The 17,524-nt window shown below is 40.9% G+C and overlaps 1 protein-coding gene across 5 annotated transcripts; it reads left to right on the top strand.

Moving 5' to 3' along the window:
• Positions 1-1,102: 1,102 nt before the first annotated feature.
• On the top strand, positions 1,103-7,981 carry ftcdnl1 (formiminotransferase cyclodeaminase N-terminal like 1). Of its 5 annotated transcripts, none has more exons than XM_054615451.1 (6): positions 1,103-1,228; positions 2,273-2,403; positions 2,801-2,896; positions 3,461-3,616; positions 5,329-5,517; positions 6,605-7,981. In XM_054615451.1, exons 2-6 carry the CDS (start codon positions 2,289-2,291, stop codon positions 7,039-7,041), a joined length of 993 nt encoding a protein of 330 aa, XP_054471426.1. In that variant the 5' UTR covers positions 1,103-1,228; positions 2,273-2,288; the 3' UTR covers positions 7,042-7,981. The 5 variants fall into 5 exon arrangements, with proteins under 5 accessions (XP_054471426.1, XP_054471424.1, XP_054471423.1 ...); XM_054615449.1 differs by having other exon boundaries at positions 1,103-1,232; XM_054615448.1 differs by having other exon boundaries at positions 1,103-1,232; positions 2,270-2,403.
• Positions 7,982-17,524: the final 9,543 nt, after the last annotated feature.

The following is a 17,524-nucleotide window of genomic DNA, read 5'->3' as shown; positions in this document are numbered from 1 at the left end:
TATTCTCTTAAGCAGCGCTGCATGTCGTTTGGCAGGTGGATGTTTTTTCTAAAGGGGATGTGGAACATGTCAGCCTTTGACTGCTGTGGTCCGGGGGTAGTTGTGGTAGTGGTTATTGCGGCAGCGCTGCTGTCAAACTATGGACTGACAGACACCTGCCTTATATTTCCCCCTTTATGAGGTGGAAGAAGTTGCAGAGAAAGGGACGTTAAAAAAACGACTTCCTGTGAACGTTCGCTGAAACATCTTGTAGATTCAAAGATAACATTTGATCCCACTGTTGACCTGTTTTTCTTCTGACTCCAGAGAGACGTTAAGTGTCGCGAGGTTTACTCCTTTGTACTTCCGTTTTCGTCAGTAAACCAGTCAGTAAACCACACCAGACCGTTCAGATGGTTAGCGTGAGGTGCTCAGCATAAAGAAATACAATGAAATACATTTAAATTACATTCTTGAATAGTTATGAGAAAAATAATAAACATAAACATTGCAGGCATTATACGGGCAAAACAAATGCAGGAAATTAATACATACATGATAAACATTCTAGATTAAACAAACACATGTCTCGTTGTTTTAATTCAGTATCAATTTATTAAATAATATGTGGTGTGGCCTGGATCTATTTATTATTTGTTTATTTATGCTTCATTTGGAAGGGACATAGAGAATTAAAAATGCTATCTAATGCATGTTGTCGTGTTTATAGCGGATGCCATTGCAACACCCGCCCCTTAACATTTAAAGCTTAAGATTGTTGAACTAGTTTTCAGCACTGGATATGATTATTCTTTCTAATATGCATAACACCAAAAAACATCAATTGAACACTTAAAGGCTTCCTAATATGCAAAGTACATACATGCATACATAAATAATAATAAGTCATTAATTCACTACAAATAATACAAAACGAAGCACGCAAAAGATGGATCATTTACATAATTGAGCAAAATACGTTACAGGCTCAAAACTAAACTTAGCGTCCAACGGAACGACAAAGGTTTTCCAGTAGGTTGAAAACAGGAATGAACCATCTTGTAATAATTCTCTCATCTTTAGCTACACGTGCTGAAGTCTACCTCTTGTGTATTTTGGTGGATTGTGCATGGACTGGGAGTTGCTACACTGAAGTACTCTGTCGGTGTTTACGTAAAGCAATTGCGCTTCCTTCCCGTGTAAGAGCACCAGAGAATGCATGCAATGCTGAAAGATCATTTAATATAACGCAAGTATGCCATTCTTTATGGATCGATTTTAAGCCCAATTGCATGTTTTTGAACTACAGGTAAATGTAGCGAGTTGGCTAACTCCAGCATGGACTTTGCACACTTTCTGTAACCGCACAGACAGTGAGCACTGATATGGAGAGACACTGTCAGTTTAATAACACCCACAGGCTGCACAGGACGACTTTATAAACTACTCCAGTTACATTATTACACTTTAGATTCAGTCTAGACCTCTGGAACATATTACACAGATTGTATTTTCTGCAGTCATGCCATTTAGTTTATGCTCTTGTCATCTAGGTAAACTTTGCATACTCGGGTCGCTTGGGCCAAATTTTTGTCACAGGCAAAAACCAAGTATTTTGTTACTTTATTGTCCCCGTAGTAAACGGCAGATCCACATACCGTCTGTAGATGGCATCATCATTAAATATATATATTTTTTAAACAGTTGACAGTCAGCCGTTTAAGATTACTGGTGGCCATGCATTTTATTTTAAATAGCTCATCCACTTGGCAAAATAACTCACAAGTTGACAAAACAACACTATTAATACAAATGCTTATATTGACACATTTAAAGTAGCATCGAATACAAAAAGGGGAAACATTTGTATTACTTGGAAGTGAGCCTACAAGCTGCAACAGCAGCCACGGTGGACACAAGTGGCAATTATGAGATAATGGCAAATGCTAAGATTATAACAATATTAAAAGTAGAGAGGAGTCAGCAAAGTGATTTTAGATACACAGCAATATCTATCTGAAGTTTTCTAAAAGTAGTAGTTACTTTAAGCTACTAGCAAGCTGTGGAAGCAAACCCTCTTGATGTGTTGCTTATGCATTACAATTTTCATTTCCAAAAGGGACATATTTTTTAATGTTGTCATGCATGGTTAAGTTAGTCATTATCTTGGCTTCCGTCAAGATACATTTGGGTAATAGTGGAATATTGTTTTATGACTGGCTGCTCTTCAGATTTTTGGTTCATCTCTAGTCTGGTCAGTAAACTATATGTTTCAATTATGCGCTTTCAGCAGCAGCTACAGTACAAACATGGCCTCAAGTTCCTTTGGCAGAAGACTGGTGGCTTGTCTTCTCAATGTTTCCGAGGCTCGCAGGAAAGACCTGGTGGAGACTGTGGCCAAGGCAGCCTTATACAACAATAAAGGCAAGTGCAATTGAATGTTTCATCACTTGTAATTAATGAGTCTGGGGATATTTATTACCAAAAACAGGAATTCGGATTCTGTCTTGATGAGAAAGAATAACTCAGCCATTTATTCACAAGCTATGCTACAACCCGAAGGATGCTAAAGACAGCTAACATCAGTCCGGAGGTCAATCCTCTTTATTATTCATCATTTGAACATTATTACAATTTCTTACTCACACTGCTTTATTTTCCCACATTCACTTCCCCACCTGTCCTCCATGATGCTGCTAGACATGATTTCTGGTTTTGTTATGTAGCTACTAAGCCTCCATAGCAGTGACCTGAGAAGACTCAGGGGCCTTACTTTCAAAATAATTTTAACCTTGGTGATTTTTGTAAAATGATATGTCAGGTGTTAGACGGGAGGGGACCACAGTGCTGAACATCTTTAATGACCATGACTACAACCGTTCTGTCATCACCATCGTGGCCAGTATCGACTCTATCAGTAAGTATTGAACCTTTACATTTGTAGTAAAATGTCATGGTTGTACATTTATTCTCCTACTACTGAGGGAAGAGTAGAGTCAGCTACTTGCTGCAGCAGTACCACAGCTGGGATTTAGTCTTCGTCCCCTGCTCTCCAATCCTCCGAGAGGAGAAAATCCTTTAATAAGCTTTGTCAGGGATTTAAACACAAAAAAAAATAAGGATGAACATTTTTCTGGCAAAGACCACAGTGAAAAGTTTCTCTTATTGAATGCTGATCCCGAACACAACCTTCTGACAATGCAGACAAAGTCGTCGAGGTTTACAGTTGTTTGTCCTACATTCACACCTAAAGAATGAAACAGCTTAATTTAACCAAATCTTGTATTTTTCATAATATTGAATTCATTTTATTTTTTTAGACTTGGATCAGTATTTCTGCTGAAGTATACACACAACTTTAATTTAGGAAAAAAAATGACTGCCTTTGATGATTAGTTTAATTTCCTACCCATCACATCAGGACCTGGCTTTGACAGTATGTTTGATGTATTGTTATGATGTCCTTTTTGTTGTACTCAAGGGGAGGCTGTTCTGTCTGCATGCGAGAAAGCCTGCGGGCTGATCGACATGCGCGCCCACAAGGGGGTCCACCCATGTATGGGTGCCGTCGACCTCATACCCATCTACCCCCTGGGGGAGGAGGTGGGAGTGGAGGACTGTGCTAAAGAGGCCCGGGGTGAGTTGCCATTTGTGCATGTATGTGTGTGTGAGTGCACTTAGATACATGTCCCTGTCAGTTGAGCTGTCTGTTGTTGTCCTCTGCTGTATCTGCTCATTAGCTTTCAGGGCACGGCCATTCAAATGAGGTCATGTTTACAGTGTTCACTAGAAAGGAAAGTTCATTAGAACGCCTCCCTCTTGTATTAGCCACAACCTCCTAAGTGGAAAATTTCTGAAAGCTGGGAGTTTACGAGTTGTGATGCATTGGCTGATCTTTTAGAAAAAGGCGTAGGCCATGGAGGTTCATTTTCTGGTGGATGGTTAGTTGAGTGCTAAAGGAGCTGTGTTTAACATAAAGAGCATTAATAGCAACAAACAACTACTATCTGTGTAAAAATATAGTGAAGTAATGTCCACCTGAGCAGAGAATGAAGTCACTCTCCTTCTGTGCTTGTGGTTATCCTAACTTTTCCTTGCTTTGTTGACCTGGACGAGCCAGCCCTGCGTGCTGTTAGTGCATGTTAGTGCATTTTAGTGCATGTTAACAGTGAGGCGCCGGCTCTGAGCCGTTGAGAGGCAATCTAAAGTCTCCCAAACTCGGATCTTGCACGTTGAATATGTTGTTATTTTAGTCATATAGAATTTTTCTTTGTAATTTTAAATGTCTGGGGAAAATGTTGACATTCTCAACTAACTCATCTTTTGCTCTGACATTATGCCTTGCTCTGCACAATGTTATCTGTTGGCTAGCTTGCTAAATTGTTAGCCTTGGTGGCTTGTAGATGCTGTGTTAGTCACGTGATGCATTTGGGCCCAAAAATACTTACACTCAAAAAGAGACGTCTGTAAATCAGCCGATCATTTTGTGATAAATCAGCTTCCCAGACACTTGAATAGCCCTTATTTAAATCATTAGGTCCTAAAAGATTTAAAATGCACTTATAGTTATTTTAATACCTCCCTTCATGTGAAAAAGACCATTCTCACAACTTAACCACTTGAACACCAAGCATATTGTGAACACCACATCCCAATGTTTGACCATGAGCCCACGAGTTTTGAAGGCAGCAATTACTTGTGTCTTTTGTTTTGTATTCTGCAGCACCAGCATAGGACTAAGAAGAACGTGTTTTGACTCTAGTCAGTGGTTCAAATAGAATTAAAATCCAGTGCGTGCACACGGGGATGGCACGTGCAATAGATGTGACTTGAAATTGCAATTTCCCCTTTGCAATGGGCAGCTGTAATTTATGTTTAACCCTTTTTTTTTTTGGGCCATTCTTTAGTAATCTAGAAAGACATACGGTGTTTGTCTATATATACTATAATGAGTTGTAACGCAATGTCTCTTGGCCGATGAGGTGACATCTTTAGCTTCCTGTGCTGTTGATTAGTTTCACAGTTTGCCAGCTGACTTAGCAACCATGTGTCTTGCTGATAATAAGCAGTAGCCCAGCATTTGTGCCAGCATGCCTGATGTATGCTAATCTGTGTGGTGTGATTTCAGAATAATAATTGGCAGACTCACTAACAAGCGCTGTATCTATCCGTGTGTGTAATGAGCGGCCCATGTGTCCGTATGTTTCCCTCTGTCTGAATTAGATCCCCACAGGTGTGTTCTGTATGTCACGCTCTCATTGCTCTCGTGCTTCTGAAGTTGCGCGCATGTGATGACATGCGCTCCAACTGCTGGTTAACTAACATGTCTGCGTTCTTGCTTTGGCTCAGCTGTGGCTCAGGGACTCACAGAGCGGGTCCAGGGCACCAGTGCGTTCCTGTTCGGCTGGGCGGACTCCCCCCTTCAGCGGGGGCTGGCACAGAGGAGGAAGGAGATGGGCTGGTTCAAGAAGACGCCAGACTTGCAGGCAATCAGACCCGACATGGGGCCGCATCCACAGAAACGATTTGGTCTCACAGGTGAGCCGGAGCTGGCAGTAAGTGTCAGATAAATTTGATATGCCTGACACACGCGATCGGATGACGAAAGATGCATTGAAAAGAATAAAAGAAGTGTAACCACAGCCTACGTTAACAGGATAAACTAATCTGCTATTAACTCCTTATGATGCCTGTGTTGCTGAAACTGTAAACTTCCACACTCACAGATTCACCGGAAACGTATTCATACATCCTATTAATTTATGATGCTATCAGGATATTTGAACTTTATTTTAATAGTCCGGGGAAATCAGCATTCAAATTTTCATTGTACAAAACCATAGAGACCATGTCTGGGGAAAAAAAGACATTCTAAAGTTCAGCTGAAGCTAATATGAGGCTCCAGAAGTCTGAGTTAGCCAAATCAAAAGGGTATTAACCCCACTACAGTTTTTATTACAAAAATCCCTCTGTGTGTCTCTGCAGACTGTTTCATTGCTGAGCTGCAGTTGAGGGATATATTACGATCCATATTTGCTCCAGCTGAACTTTAGGATGTATTTTTGGCACATGGCGAGGACTGCTGATTTTGTCCTCCAATTTCTTATGGTGTAGTGACAATAGCACACTAGAGAGTGATCACTTCATGGCCATTATGGACATGAGAAATGATTACAGCGAGCAAACTCTGCTTCAATGCACAATATGGCATGTGATGTGATTATTGAAAGACGGACTTATTCTTTAACTGCAGGTGTGACCTGCCTTCGGTTATCTTTGTCCATTCTGTTATCCAGCGCTGTTAACTTATTCTTGCATAAAAACTTGGCAATCATTGCCAATGTCGTGTCATCTTAAGATGTTTCAAAATGCAAAATGCAAAATGAAAAAGGTGTTTGATAGGCATAGCTTCTTTCTAGACCTGCTGTTTTAAAATAGTTTTTCAACAGTTTTATAGGGAGAAATCAATTGCATAAATGGCAGAATATCCCAATATTATCACTGACTAATGCCTCAGTAGGCTATAATGCAATTGAGCAACAAAATGTTTGCATTTTGAGGCAAGGTTGAAACTTCTTCTTCACTAGAGAAGGTCTGTGTTCTGATTTTGGCTGATGTCCTGCAGGTGTTGGGGCCGGCCCGTACGTCATGAACTGCAACGTCACCATCGACACCCAGGACATGGCCATGGGACGCAGCATCGCCACGGCCCTCAGGGAGTCGACCCCGGGGGGACTACCTGGGGTACAGGTGCTGGCCTTGCCACATGAGGGCGCTGTGGAAATCGCCTGTAATGTGGAAAGCGTGAAAGGGAGCCCAACTGGTCAAACGACTGCAGGTGAACCGTGGCCTTGTTTCAGCATCGGCGGCCATCCGTACTGTCACGTTCCAGCTTCCCTCATCACGACGAGGGTTGCAGAGCTGGCAGGGAGGGAGGGGGTTGGCGTGAAGGGCACCGCTCTGGTGGGGTTCACCCCCTGTGAGTGCAGGGGCCTGGCAGAATTAGCACTGTCTCAAAGGATTGCAGAGTTCTGGAAAGAACAGGGAAGGATCCGAATGTGAAAATAAATCCCTGCCAAAACCAGTGAAACCTCACATAAAGATGTCACTTTAATTACCATGAAAATGTACTGTGTGTTAACAGTGGCAGATTTACTAATTAAAATTAAGTAATTTTTGGGTCAATAAGTATTTGATTTGTATGAAAAAGAAAAAGTGGGTTCCTCATTTCCAACAATTTGTTGCTAGCTAATTTGACCAGTTGTAGTTAGCTAGCGTTAGCTAATTAACTAACTGCTATGTTAGGTCACAACTCAGTCTTCAGCTGTGTTATTTTGAAACGGCTGTAAAAGGAATCTTAAATATGCACACACATATGATTTTAAAAAAACTGGGGTTAAAGCGTTTTGTCTCATAGAAAATGTAACCTGCTAACTTTTATGAAATTACTTTTTGTCATATTTGCTCAAACTGTCACTATTTCATAACAGTAGTACATGAGACAGACAATAGATAAGAATCATGCTTTAATGTTTTTTTAATTTTCAAGCAGTATGTTTCAATTTTAGTAATACGGACAAAACAGTGTGTTGGCAAACATTACTAAATCTATTGGAGCGGAACCTTCCCCAAACCAAATATAGATCAAGACAGAGCTGCTAACGTTAGCTTAAACTCTAATATTGGAGCACCTTGGTTCCGACACAGCGGATGTTCCTGTCCTCAACATGCGACTCATGTAGACCGCAATCCCACACAACAGCCATAGTCACCAAATGATATGCTCTTTGACGCTGGAGGTAAAGCTAAGGTACTGCCCTGGATTATGTTGACTTTGGAAAGGCAAATAGATAAAACACAATTCTCTAAACATCCAACTGGTTCTTCATATTACCTGACATCCAATCTTTAATATCGCTAACATTGATTAAGATCACTAATAACTGCATTGAGAGTGATTTCATTTTTTAATGAGCAACTGTGTGTGAAAGCATTGTATGAATATCACATTAAAAAATAATTTATTGATTAAACATTTCTTTCCTGGTATTATGTTCATGAGGGCTGGGGGATCAAGTTAAACTGTGGCAAATATTCCCACATCCTCTATAACACACCTTTCTGATCAGGGCTTTCTTAATCAGACGCTTGCACTAAAATAGATTACATTCTCATTTCAGAACTTCTTCTCTACCCTACGACCAAAACCATAAATCCCTGCATATCATCCTCCAGAGTGGAATTTAATTGTTTTAAATGTCTGTGTCATTTCCTGTTTGGAACAAATGGAACACTTATGTTTACTGATGAGTCTCTGCTGATGAGTTATTTCCCATCATTTTCCACCATAAGCCTTGCATGCTTTACTCTGTGGGAGAGTCACCATCTGTGTGTGAAACAGCTATTTTTATCACAAGTCATGGGCTGAATTCTTCTAGAAGCATCCGGTGCTTTGCTGTGTTACAGTGTGAAATTACCAACTTGAGCCACCCAGTTTTAAATGCATGTGTGTATATATTTAATTGTTAACCATTCAGTCAAGCATCTTGTCGAGTCTATACGCAGTGTTAGCTCGCGATGCACATGATTAACCATTTAATAACGTGGAGGCAAATTTGGCCAGAGGACAGGTCAGGAATTAACTGGGGCGAGATGATTCCACTGATTTCTTACATAAGGTCAGTATAATGCATTGAATAGCAGCACATTCATGGAGCAAGGAGGTATGGTTTAGAGTGATTAGGTAGTAATAACCTGGGCTATATGGATGTGGCACAAAGGCAAGGTCAGACTAAGTTTTAAAAGCAAACACATCCTGATGTTTAATTTTAAGCCATATGTTCAGGACATCAGGGATTCCAGAGCCAATAATTGCCTATAATCTACATGCAGAGAGTGGGGCTCTAATCTGTTAATCTTTACGCACTAACCAAGGTAGTATGATTCACAAAATCCTCCAGTTAGATTAGTATGCTTTGGCGTCAATGTCTAAATATACAATGCTTTACATTAAGCTGTGTACATTTTTCATTTTTCTGAATTTGAAGTTACATAAAGTTGCCATTTGAGGCAGAAGCCGTGCAAATTCCATCTATGTGTGCGTTGAATAAGCTCTCTTATGGCGTGAACATTCACCTCTTTGTATGTCATCCAGCTGACTCTGCTCTTAGTCGCACAAGCAACTCAGCCATACAGCTTCATTTCATGCGTACAAACACAACTCTCCCCCTCCCTTTCACACACAGACACAAACACACACATCCTTTCTCTTTCCTCTCCGCTGTCTTCTTCTCTCTTCTGCATCTAGACGCACATGCAAACGCATTTACTCTATGGATGACACACACACACACACACACACACACACACACACACACACACACACACACACACACACACACACACACACACACACATATACTCAGCCTGCCAGGCTTGGGAGCATCAAGGCCTAATCTAGGTCACAGCATAAACCCAGAGGTATCCTGTCTCCACAAACACATACACACACACACACGTTTTTAAATTTGCAAGCAAAATCACGTCTTGGATAAAAAAATCAATTTTGACTCTATGCTAACAGTGAAAAGCCTCCGAATCTCATTTTGAAGACAGACACACTTCACTTCCCAGAAAAAAGAAGAATATAAATTAAATTAAATTCTTATTTCCCAAAAGTCCCCTCCCCATTTCCGGCCCCTTCCCCTTCCTGCCAAACAACCTTGTTGGTGATGGGACTCAGTTGATTGGCTCTTATGATTGTGACAAGGCCCATCATTTCCATGATTGAGTGCACTTCCTTCGGCAGTTAATATCCATTTAAAAAAACACTTTCCCACTCAAGCCTAAATCTATTTTTTGGTATACAATCTGCTTCAAAAGAGACATGTATGTTCCTCCATGCTGCTGCGGTTTATGTGCATCCTTGCTGCAGAAGCACCATAGGATCCCTTTGATGTGACTTAGCCTGACAGCGTACCATCCAAGATGCGACCGAGTGTGTCACAGCACAGAAATAGAGGAGCTTATTTCTTTGCATCAGTCTCCAGCCTGCTATAAATATTCCAAAGCTCTCTGTTCTCTCTCTCTCTCCCTCTCTTTCTTTTTTTCCTGCTGCTTTCTCTGTTCCCCTCTGCCTCCCTCTCCCTTTCTCCCCCCTCTCTCTCTCTCTCTGTTTGTCCATTTCTTTTTCGTACACACTCTGCCTCCCACATCTTCTCTATTCCCTCTTCTCCTGTTGTGTATAATGTAGAGAAATCTCATCTGTCTAGAAAAAGACAGATTGTGTAAAGCAGGGGATAAAAACACACATGTTCTGCGTATCATATCTGAGCCTATACGATTTGTTTCCCCCCACATCTGACATTCCTGCAGGGCTATTTAGTAAGCTTGCAGTGATTTTATCATTTACATATATAGAAATCCCCTCCTCCTTCCTTTTCGTTACTTCTCTAGCCCACAGATTTCCAGAAATCAAGTACAGCGTGACAGTTAATCACAGCCATTAATCCCATCTTCGACTGCTCAGATGTTTGATTCAAAAATAGGAACATTTTTACAAGAAAAAGAGGCCAAGCTAATTTTGCTTAACGAACCTGCCAGTAAGATGCTGCTGTGCCCAACATGTGCGCCATGCTCCCTAACCTATCAGTGTGGGAAGTAAGCCTGCCACCTATGAAGTCAGCAGTCCCCAACCCCCACCCTGAACACATGTTCAACATCCTCTGGGCACAGGCCGAGCACAGCACTGAGACACAGCTGAGAATTAGAGAGAGAGAGGGAGAGTGGGCAGTGAAGTGGAAATATGGGTGAGCATCAGAGAAAGACAGAAATAGAGCGATAAAGCAGTGAATTAGGCAGGAGCAGAGAGAGAGAGAGAGAGAGGAGGAGGAGGAGGAGGAGGAATACAGAGAGTCTGTCACTGAGACGGTGATGCTTCGTGCAGACTAGTTTTTTTTTTGTTTTTTTCTCTCGTAGCAGAAAGCTCTCGTCGTGTGTGGATGTGAGAACCTCGTGGATTTTTTCATTGCATCCGGATCCAAAACAACTGCAGACGGAGGATGCGACTGTGGCTGGATGCGAGGATCCATGTGGGCTTGTGACGTCTGCACTCCCCTCTGTGGCTACCTTCTTCATCATGAGGATGGCTCCAGCGGCACTGACCCAGATTGTGGAGTCCTGGCTGTTCGCCGTGCACCGCCCCTCCGGTGGTCTGTGAATGTGATGCGCATGAGGAATGCTCTACACCTCGGCGGAGACCGCTCAACCTGCCGCCTCTGCTGACATCTGTCTCCGTGGATACACGCAGCCACTGCCAGGGTAAGGATGCCGTGCTCTGACTAGCACGCTCAAATGTCAAATGGTTTTGTGTGTGTGCACGTGCCTGTGTGTTGTATGAATGCATTACAAATCACTACGACCGTGTAGATCCAATTTCTATTTCTCACACGCGTGCCTGCTCCCTCTTGGGTATTTGGATTTCCTTTCAGAGGCTTTAAACAGTACCATTGCGTGCCTGTGATGAAGAACTGATGCCATATTGTGTGCATTCACTATGCAGAATAGCTCCCATGTATAATGTATGACCTAAAAGATATCATGGTGGGCAACAAGTAACTGCGCTTCCCCCCAAAGTACCGAGGAAAGTAGGTTAGGATAGGACAGGCTGAGAAGACCTGAATTAAACATTTATTAAAGTCCTTTTGGTTTCTGAAAGCATTTGGCTTCGTTCTTCTTGGAGGGAAAATGGACATGAGGGAAATGTGTTCCTTCACACTGGGGATGATAAAGCAATTTCATTCAGCTGGATCCCATCTGAGCCTCTCTGATAAAGATAATATTGACCCAGTCACTTCCTTCCTCGGTCTGGTCAGTACAGTGCAGTTCAGGTCATTTTAGTTCAGTTCATTTAAACTGAATCCAGCGTCCTTAAAGAAGTCAATAACACACATAACAGATCAGAACATCTCCAACCACAAGATAGTAGTGGGTGTCACTTAACCAGAGGTCAGACACTTTGACCAGAGGTCAGACAGAACGCAAAAGGTTAGCAAAGGGCATCTCATTCAGTAATTACACGTGAGGACGGTAAGAGTAGGATGCTGACTTCAGTCCTTTTACTTGCAATGCCATAGTTTCCATTGTTCCCAATTCCATATGCTGATTTAGTACCTTGAGAAAGACAGTTTTAATTTGGGTTTATTTAACTGAATGAAGTTTGAATTTATCACAGTAGATTATAAATCTGCTAAGGGTAAGCTTGCTTTATATGTATTGCTCATCATCTTATCAGTATGAGGCTCACACATAGAGTTATGCTGGAAATAAACGTGTTGTGCAACCACATCGGAAATCAGTGTTTATAGTTGTTCAAAACTGACAAATCCAAAGGTGGAGTGAAAAGCCAGCCATCACAGAGAGGGGAAGACAATGACATGTGACATAAATAGTTGTGTTAAGACTGAAAACAGGGGCAGCTAGCGAGAGATGCTCAAACAGCTACACACAGCTAGCCAATCAGCCTGTGAATTGGATGTGAATGGATGGTTTCAGTAAGTTGCAGAAATCCATTGGGAGCGTGTGACCATCCCAAAAGGACCAATTGCTTGGCCTCCAGAAGTTCTGCTTGCAGCATTGTCAAAACGGCAGTATGGCCGCTTGTACCAGCCAATTGTGAAGTTGATTGGATGAATGCTTCTTGAGATATGCGAATGACAGACAGAGATTCCTTGCTTTAAAGTTGATGCTGCTACAGCGCAACCTATTGTCATAGTCACGCAGACATCATATTGACACATGTCCACCAAATGTGGGTGCAAAAGAACAAAGATTTTACTTTTTTTTTCAATATCAGCTCTGCCCAAAGCATTTGAGTTAACTTTGTAAGCCAACCATAGCAAAAAAGGTTTGGAACATCAGAAAACCCAAAAAGTAGCTTTTCCCAGGTTGGTCCAGAGATTATCTGACAAATCAGTAAGAGGAGCAGTCAAAAAGGATTTTGACAAAATTCTAAATGGAGGAAAATCTATCTAAACGCAAATGGCTGTTACATATATGGACAGATTCGTCTGTAACCACAAAATCAAGGAAAAAAATACTTTTGCTTCTTAGACTTACAGTTGAAACGTTCATTGTTAGAGCGTCACCATATGGCCAAATTGCACCAGAAACTGAACGTCCTTGGGTCGGAAGCAATACCAGCAATTCACAAGTGTGAAGTAGATCGAATGAGCAGTTGTCGAGAAATCCAAAGGATGTATCCACAAACCCACAAACAGACAGTGGTTCCTTGCTTTTGATAATAGTTTGATGGTCGGACACGTCCCATTCTAATTCAAAATCAGAAATGTGTGAGGGGAGGAGTTTCAGAAGCTATTAATGGCGTTTTGACTTATTCACCGCCACAGCTTTGCTGTTCTTCTGTAAATGCATTTAACACCTGAGTTAGATGCTCAGAGCTCATATCTGATAAAAAAAAAGTCATATATATGGATCTGCTTGTCAAGTGACTGGAAACTCTGGTCCAAATTGGTGTCATATACCACCTTTGGTAATCTGAGCATGTTTGCCATCTTAATGCTGATACCATCAATGCCACTTATGTCTTATTGTAGCCCTTTTAAATGCCAACACTAACTATAATCTAAATGTGGTCCATTTCTTCATTGTGTGGGGTCCAAAATATTCCCTCTCTAGTCACGTCATGTCAAACATAGCTCCACTTAAGAATGATGTTTCACAGCATCTTGAGAAGTGGTCTACATTTCATCTAACAAATCTGTTGTTATCATTTCGATGGGGAATTGAATTACAGTTTATTTGTGTAGGTGTAGTGCTAATGACAGTACAAGCAATACTTCCAGTTGTCACCACTTAACAGACTGGTTATCAGACCCCTCATGGTGCTGTAGCTCAACAGAAATCACAAGCAGAATGAGTTAACAGGAGAAGTGGCTCAACAGAGATCTGACAAAACGCGGTGATATATACAGTGAACAAAGAAAAGTGAACAACTAGGCCCTGTCCCTCATGGCAAAAAAATGCCAAACAGAATCGGATTTGTCACATTATTGTAATTGCTCCGCTGACGTGACAATCAGTTGAAAGATTAAGGGTTTGTTTATTCTCATAATCCTGCCTCACTGCGAGAGCTATAACCTCACTTATCGCCTCAACATATGATGATTCTGAGGAGTCGATTGCCATGTTCAAGGTCACATCTGAGAAGTATTATCGTAACAACAGGGCTGACCTGACCTTGATGTAGAAAATGCCTTTAAACAGGAGTGGATGTACAGTAGCTCGGGGCAAGGGGATAACCATTGTCTGTTGCTGCATCTATTCCATGTTTGGTGCAATGAAGCAGATAGTCTAATGCATTCGATTGGGAGGCTGGATGATGGCATTGTGCAGTGGAATAAAAGGGGTCAGCGGTAGCCTAAAGGTTAAAGAAAGGCTTGGATGGGGAGCACCGTTGCTGGAGTCTCCACAGTGGTCATGATAACATGGATAAGTAGTGGGTAATGCACTATTTAAAAGGCCATTGTAGGGAGGTCCTTAGACCAGCAGAAATCAATGGTTTTCAAATGAACATCAGATTTAGCTTTAATGGCTAAGTATGTGAACACATGCCAGTTATTTGACTCTTTGACAGTTATTTTGCTTTTTTTTCATTGCTCTCAGTGTACACATAAGTAGACATAACAGCTAAGAACTAGGCCAACAAAGCTATATGAAACACTTCAATTGGTAACCATACAAAAAGTGCATAAATACTTAGTAACTACATGGACTGGATGATTATGTACACCACGCACTTTTATAGATGTCTAGTATATAAAGTTTAAAAATACAGTCTATATTGGGAGCTTGTGGATGTTTAAGATGACTTAAGTGTTCATCCGAGTGATGGCGAAACAAACTGAGATATAAAAATACTTTTTATCATATCAAAGGGTTCAATTACCCATTGCTTTGGTGTTAAAGTGTGCCGTTTTACGGTCTGGTCTGGGCCCCTCATATCAACCTCCCTTAGTGTTCCTACAAAAAAAGCTCACTGTGCACTACATGCCCATCACCAAATGGCAGACAAACTTTGCTGCTAGCTGGTGAAGAGGGTCGAGCATCTTTAAAGATGAACACCAAGGTATTTTTCTTAGAGATTCGCTATACTATATTCAGATCATTAACATTGCATCAAACCATTACTTTTTAATGTAAAAATAGGCCCTAGTGAAGTGGAGTAAAAATGGCCGGCCACGTGCATAAAGTGCCTGTAAATGTACGTGAGTGTGCCGCTGCTCTGCGCTGCTATTGTACGACGGTTACAGCTGATCCCGACCAACGGTGTCCTTGTGGAAACGTAGCACCCACCCTCCGGTTCCCCCTCATGTAAACCATGTTAGCTCTCTCAGCAATGTTGGTTGTTTACTCTGTTAACGCTGTTAACGCTGTTAGCGCTGTTAGCTGCGAGCCCCCAGCTTGGTCGTCGCCATTTTGAGAGCCAGGTGGAGGCCGTAGATATGCTCCGAACTGAACACCTTTAAAAGTTGATTGCTTTTGTGGTTACATACTTCTGGTGGCCAGAAACACTATTCCTCTGATAATTTTTCCGCCGTGTCTGCTTGATATGTAAACAGTCGATTGTTTGCTAGCACATGAGCTGGTATACACCACCTTGGTGATATGTGTTGACTGTGCATCTGCTTGTTTTGATGTTTATCTGCTCCCAAGTGACCCAAAACTGCCAAATAGAGCTGAAAACCTAAATGTTTGTTTAGCTTTTCATATAAAAACTAGCTACACAGACAGTAGCCTGACATGTGCATTGTTTATGAATATCAACACTGATGAATATTATATTAATTTAGAGTTGGATCTCTGGCTATATGATAAATGTAAGTTGAGTATTCTCTCTCCTTTCTGCTTGGTTTTGGTTTTAGCGCTCCAACTCCTAGAAAGAAATGTGTTTTTTTAACTGCTAAATGCGACAATATATAAACCAGCTAGTCTCCAACTTTACCAGTTGGTGCTGATAAAGTGTACAAGGGCGCATACTGTAGGAGCTTTGTTGGCTGTAAATTGTATATTGGTGGACTATAAAACCAAAGCAGTGAGCTAAAAAGCTCAGTAGAGCTGCCATGTTGGATGATAAATATGTGTTTGTTTTCCCACTCTGATTGACTACTTTTACATGAAGTTGTTCTTGTATTGGTGGTTAGTAGAAACACATTTGATTAATGCAAGTTTACATTCAAATAACTGTTTTAGGGGCTTTGCCAAAATAGCAAGAGAAGAATTCTGCATAAAATATGAAATGTTGCTATTTTGTGGCAATAAAAAGAAGACCTGCAAACCAGCACAAAACATAATCTATTTATAAATCAAAATTAAAGCTTTCAATATCAGAATTGACTGGTTTAAATATAATAACAGTGTTTAGCAGGGTGGAGCTGAGAAAGAGCTGAATCATTCCCTGAATAAATAAAAGTCTAAATTAAAGAAACAAATCTGTTTTAAATAGCTCTTCATCAAAGATTGAACTTGGCCGTTCCATAAAGACTTGCTGCAGAACCAGATAAGAGACAGAATGGTAACGGCATTACAGCGAGAAAGAACCTTTCCAACATCAAGGTTGCATAAAAAATAGCCTTGTGCTAAAAATATATCATCCAAGGACTATTTGTGGAATGAAAGGAGAGAGGGTTGCATAAAATTTCAATGTTAACCAGATCATTTAAAACCCTCTGAATAGCTGGACTGAATTAGATGGATATGTTAATGATATAATGAATTAATCTATCATATACGTTTCTGGATATTCCAGTATTTCTCCATCAGATAGAACATAGAGACGCAGGGGTTTTTACAAAATGATCACCTCACTGGTTGCTCATTGATATTAGTAATATCAGCTAAAGCATTATTTGGGAGCTAATATTGTTTGTTGTTTTTCTGGTATTTAGCCTCTGCATATTCTGTGCTGGGAAATCTGTCTATTTAAAAATGTTGAGTCTTCGCTATTAGACAGTGCAAGAAGTTATTGCAGGTATTGTAGTATATGTGTGTGTTTTAATGCTGCATACACATATTGCAATATCGAACCTGTCCTTTCAGCCTGTCTTTTCCTTTTCCTTTGCCACAATAAGGTTGACATTTGTAAAGTGAGATATCTTGATAATTGCTGGATGGACTTTCTTGACATTTCCAACAGATTTACCAGGTCCTTAGAGGAAAAATTCAGATGATTTTTGTGAGAACATATTCAGTGAAATATCTCAAAATCTGTGGATTGGCATCCATCTTTGTTCCTCAATAGTTCAATGTTGATGAATCTAACTGACATTGGTGATCCCCTGACTTTTTCCTTGTGCCAAGGGACGGTTGACTTTTTACTGTTACTGTGGACGGTTACTGAAATATCTCCACAACTGTTTGATAGATTGCCGTGACATTTGGTACACACGTTTATGTTCAGTTTAAAAAAAAAATCTCCGTCGCAATTTACAAATAGGCATGAGATATCCTGTAGGTTCAATTTGGGGTT

The sequence above is a fragment of the Anoplopoma fimbria genome, chromosome 16 (assembly GCF_027596085.1).
Source record: "Anoplopoma fimbria isolate UVic2021 breed Golden Eagle Sablefish chromosome 16, Afim_UVic_2022, whole genome shotgun sequence".
NCBI lineage: Eukaryota > Metazoa > Chordata > Actinopteri > Perciformes > Anoplopomatidae > Anoplopoma > Anoplopoma fimbria.
Note: the sequence above shows the minus strand (reverse complement) of the source record. Positions and strands in the feature narration are given on the sequence as shown.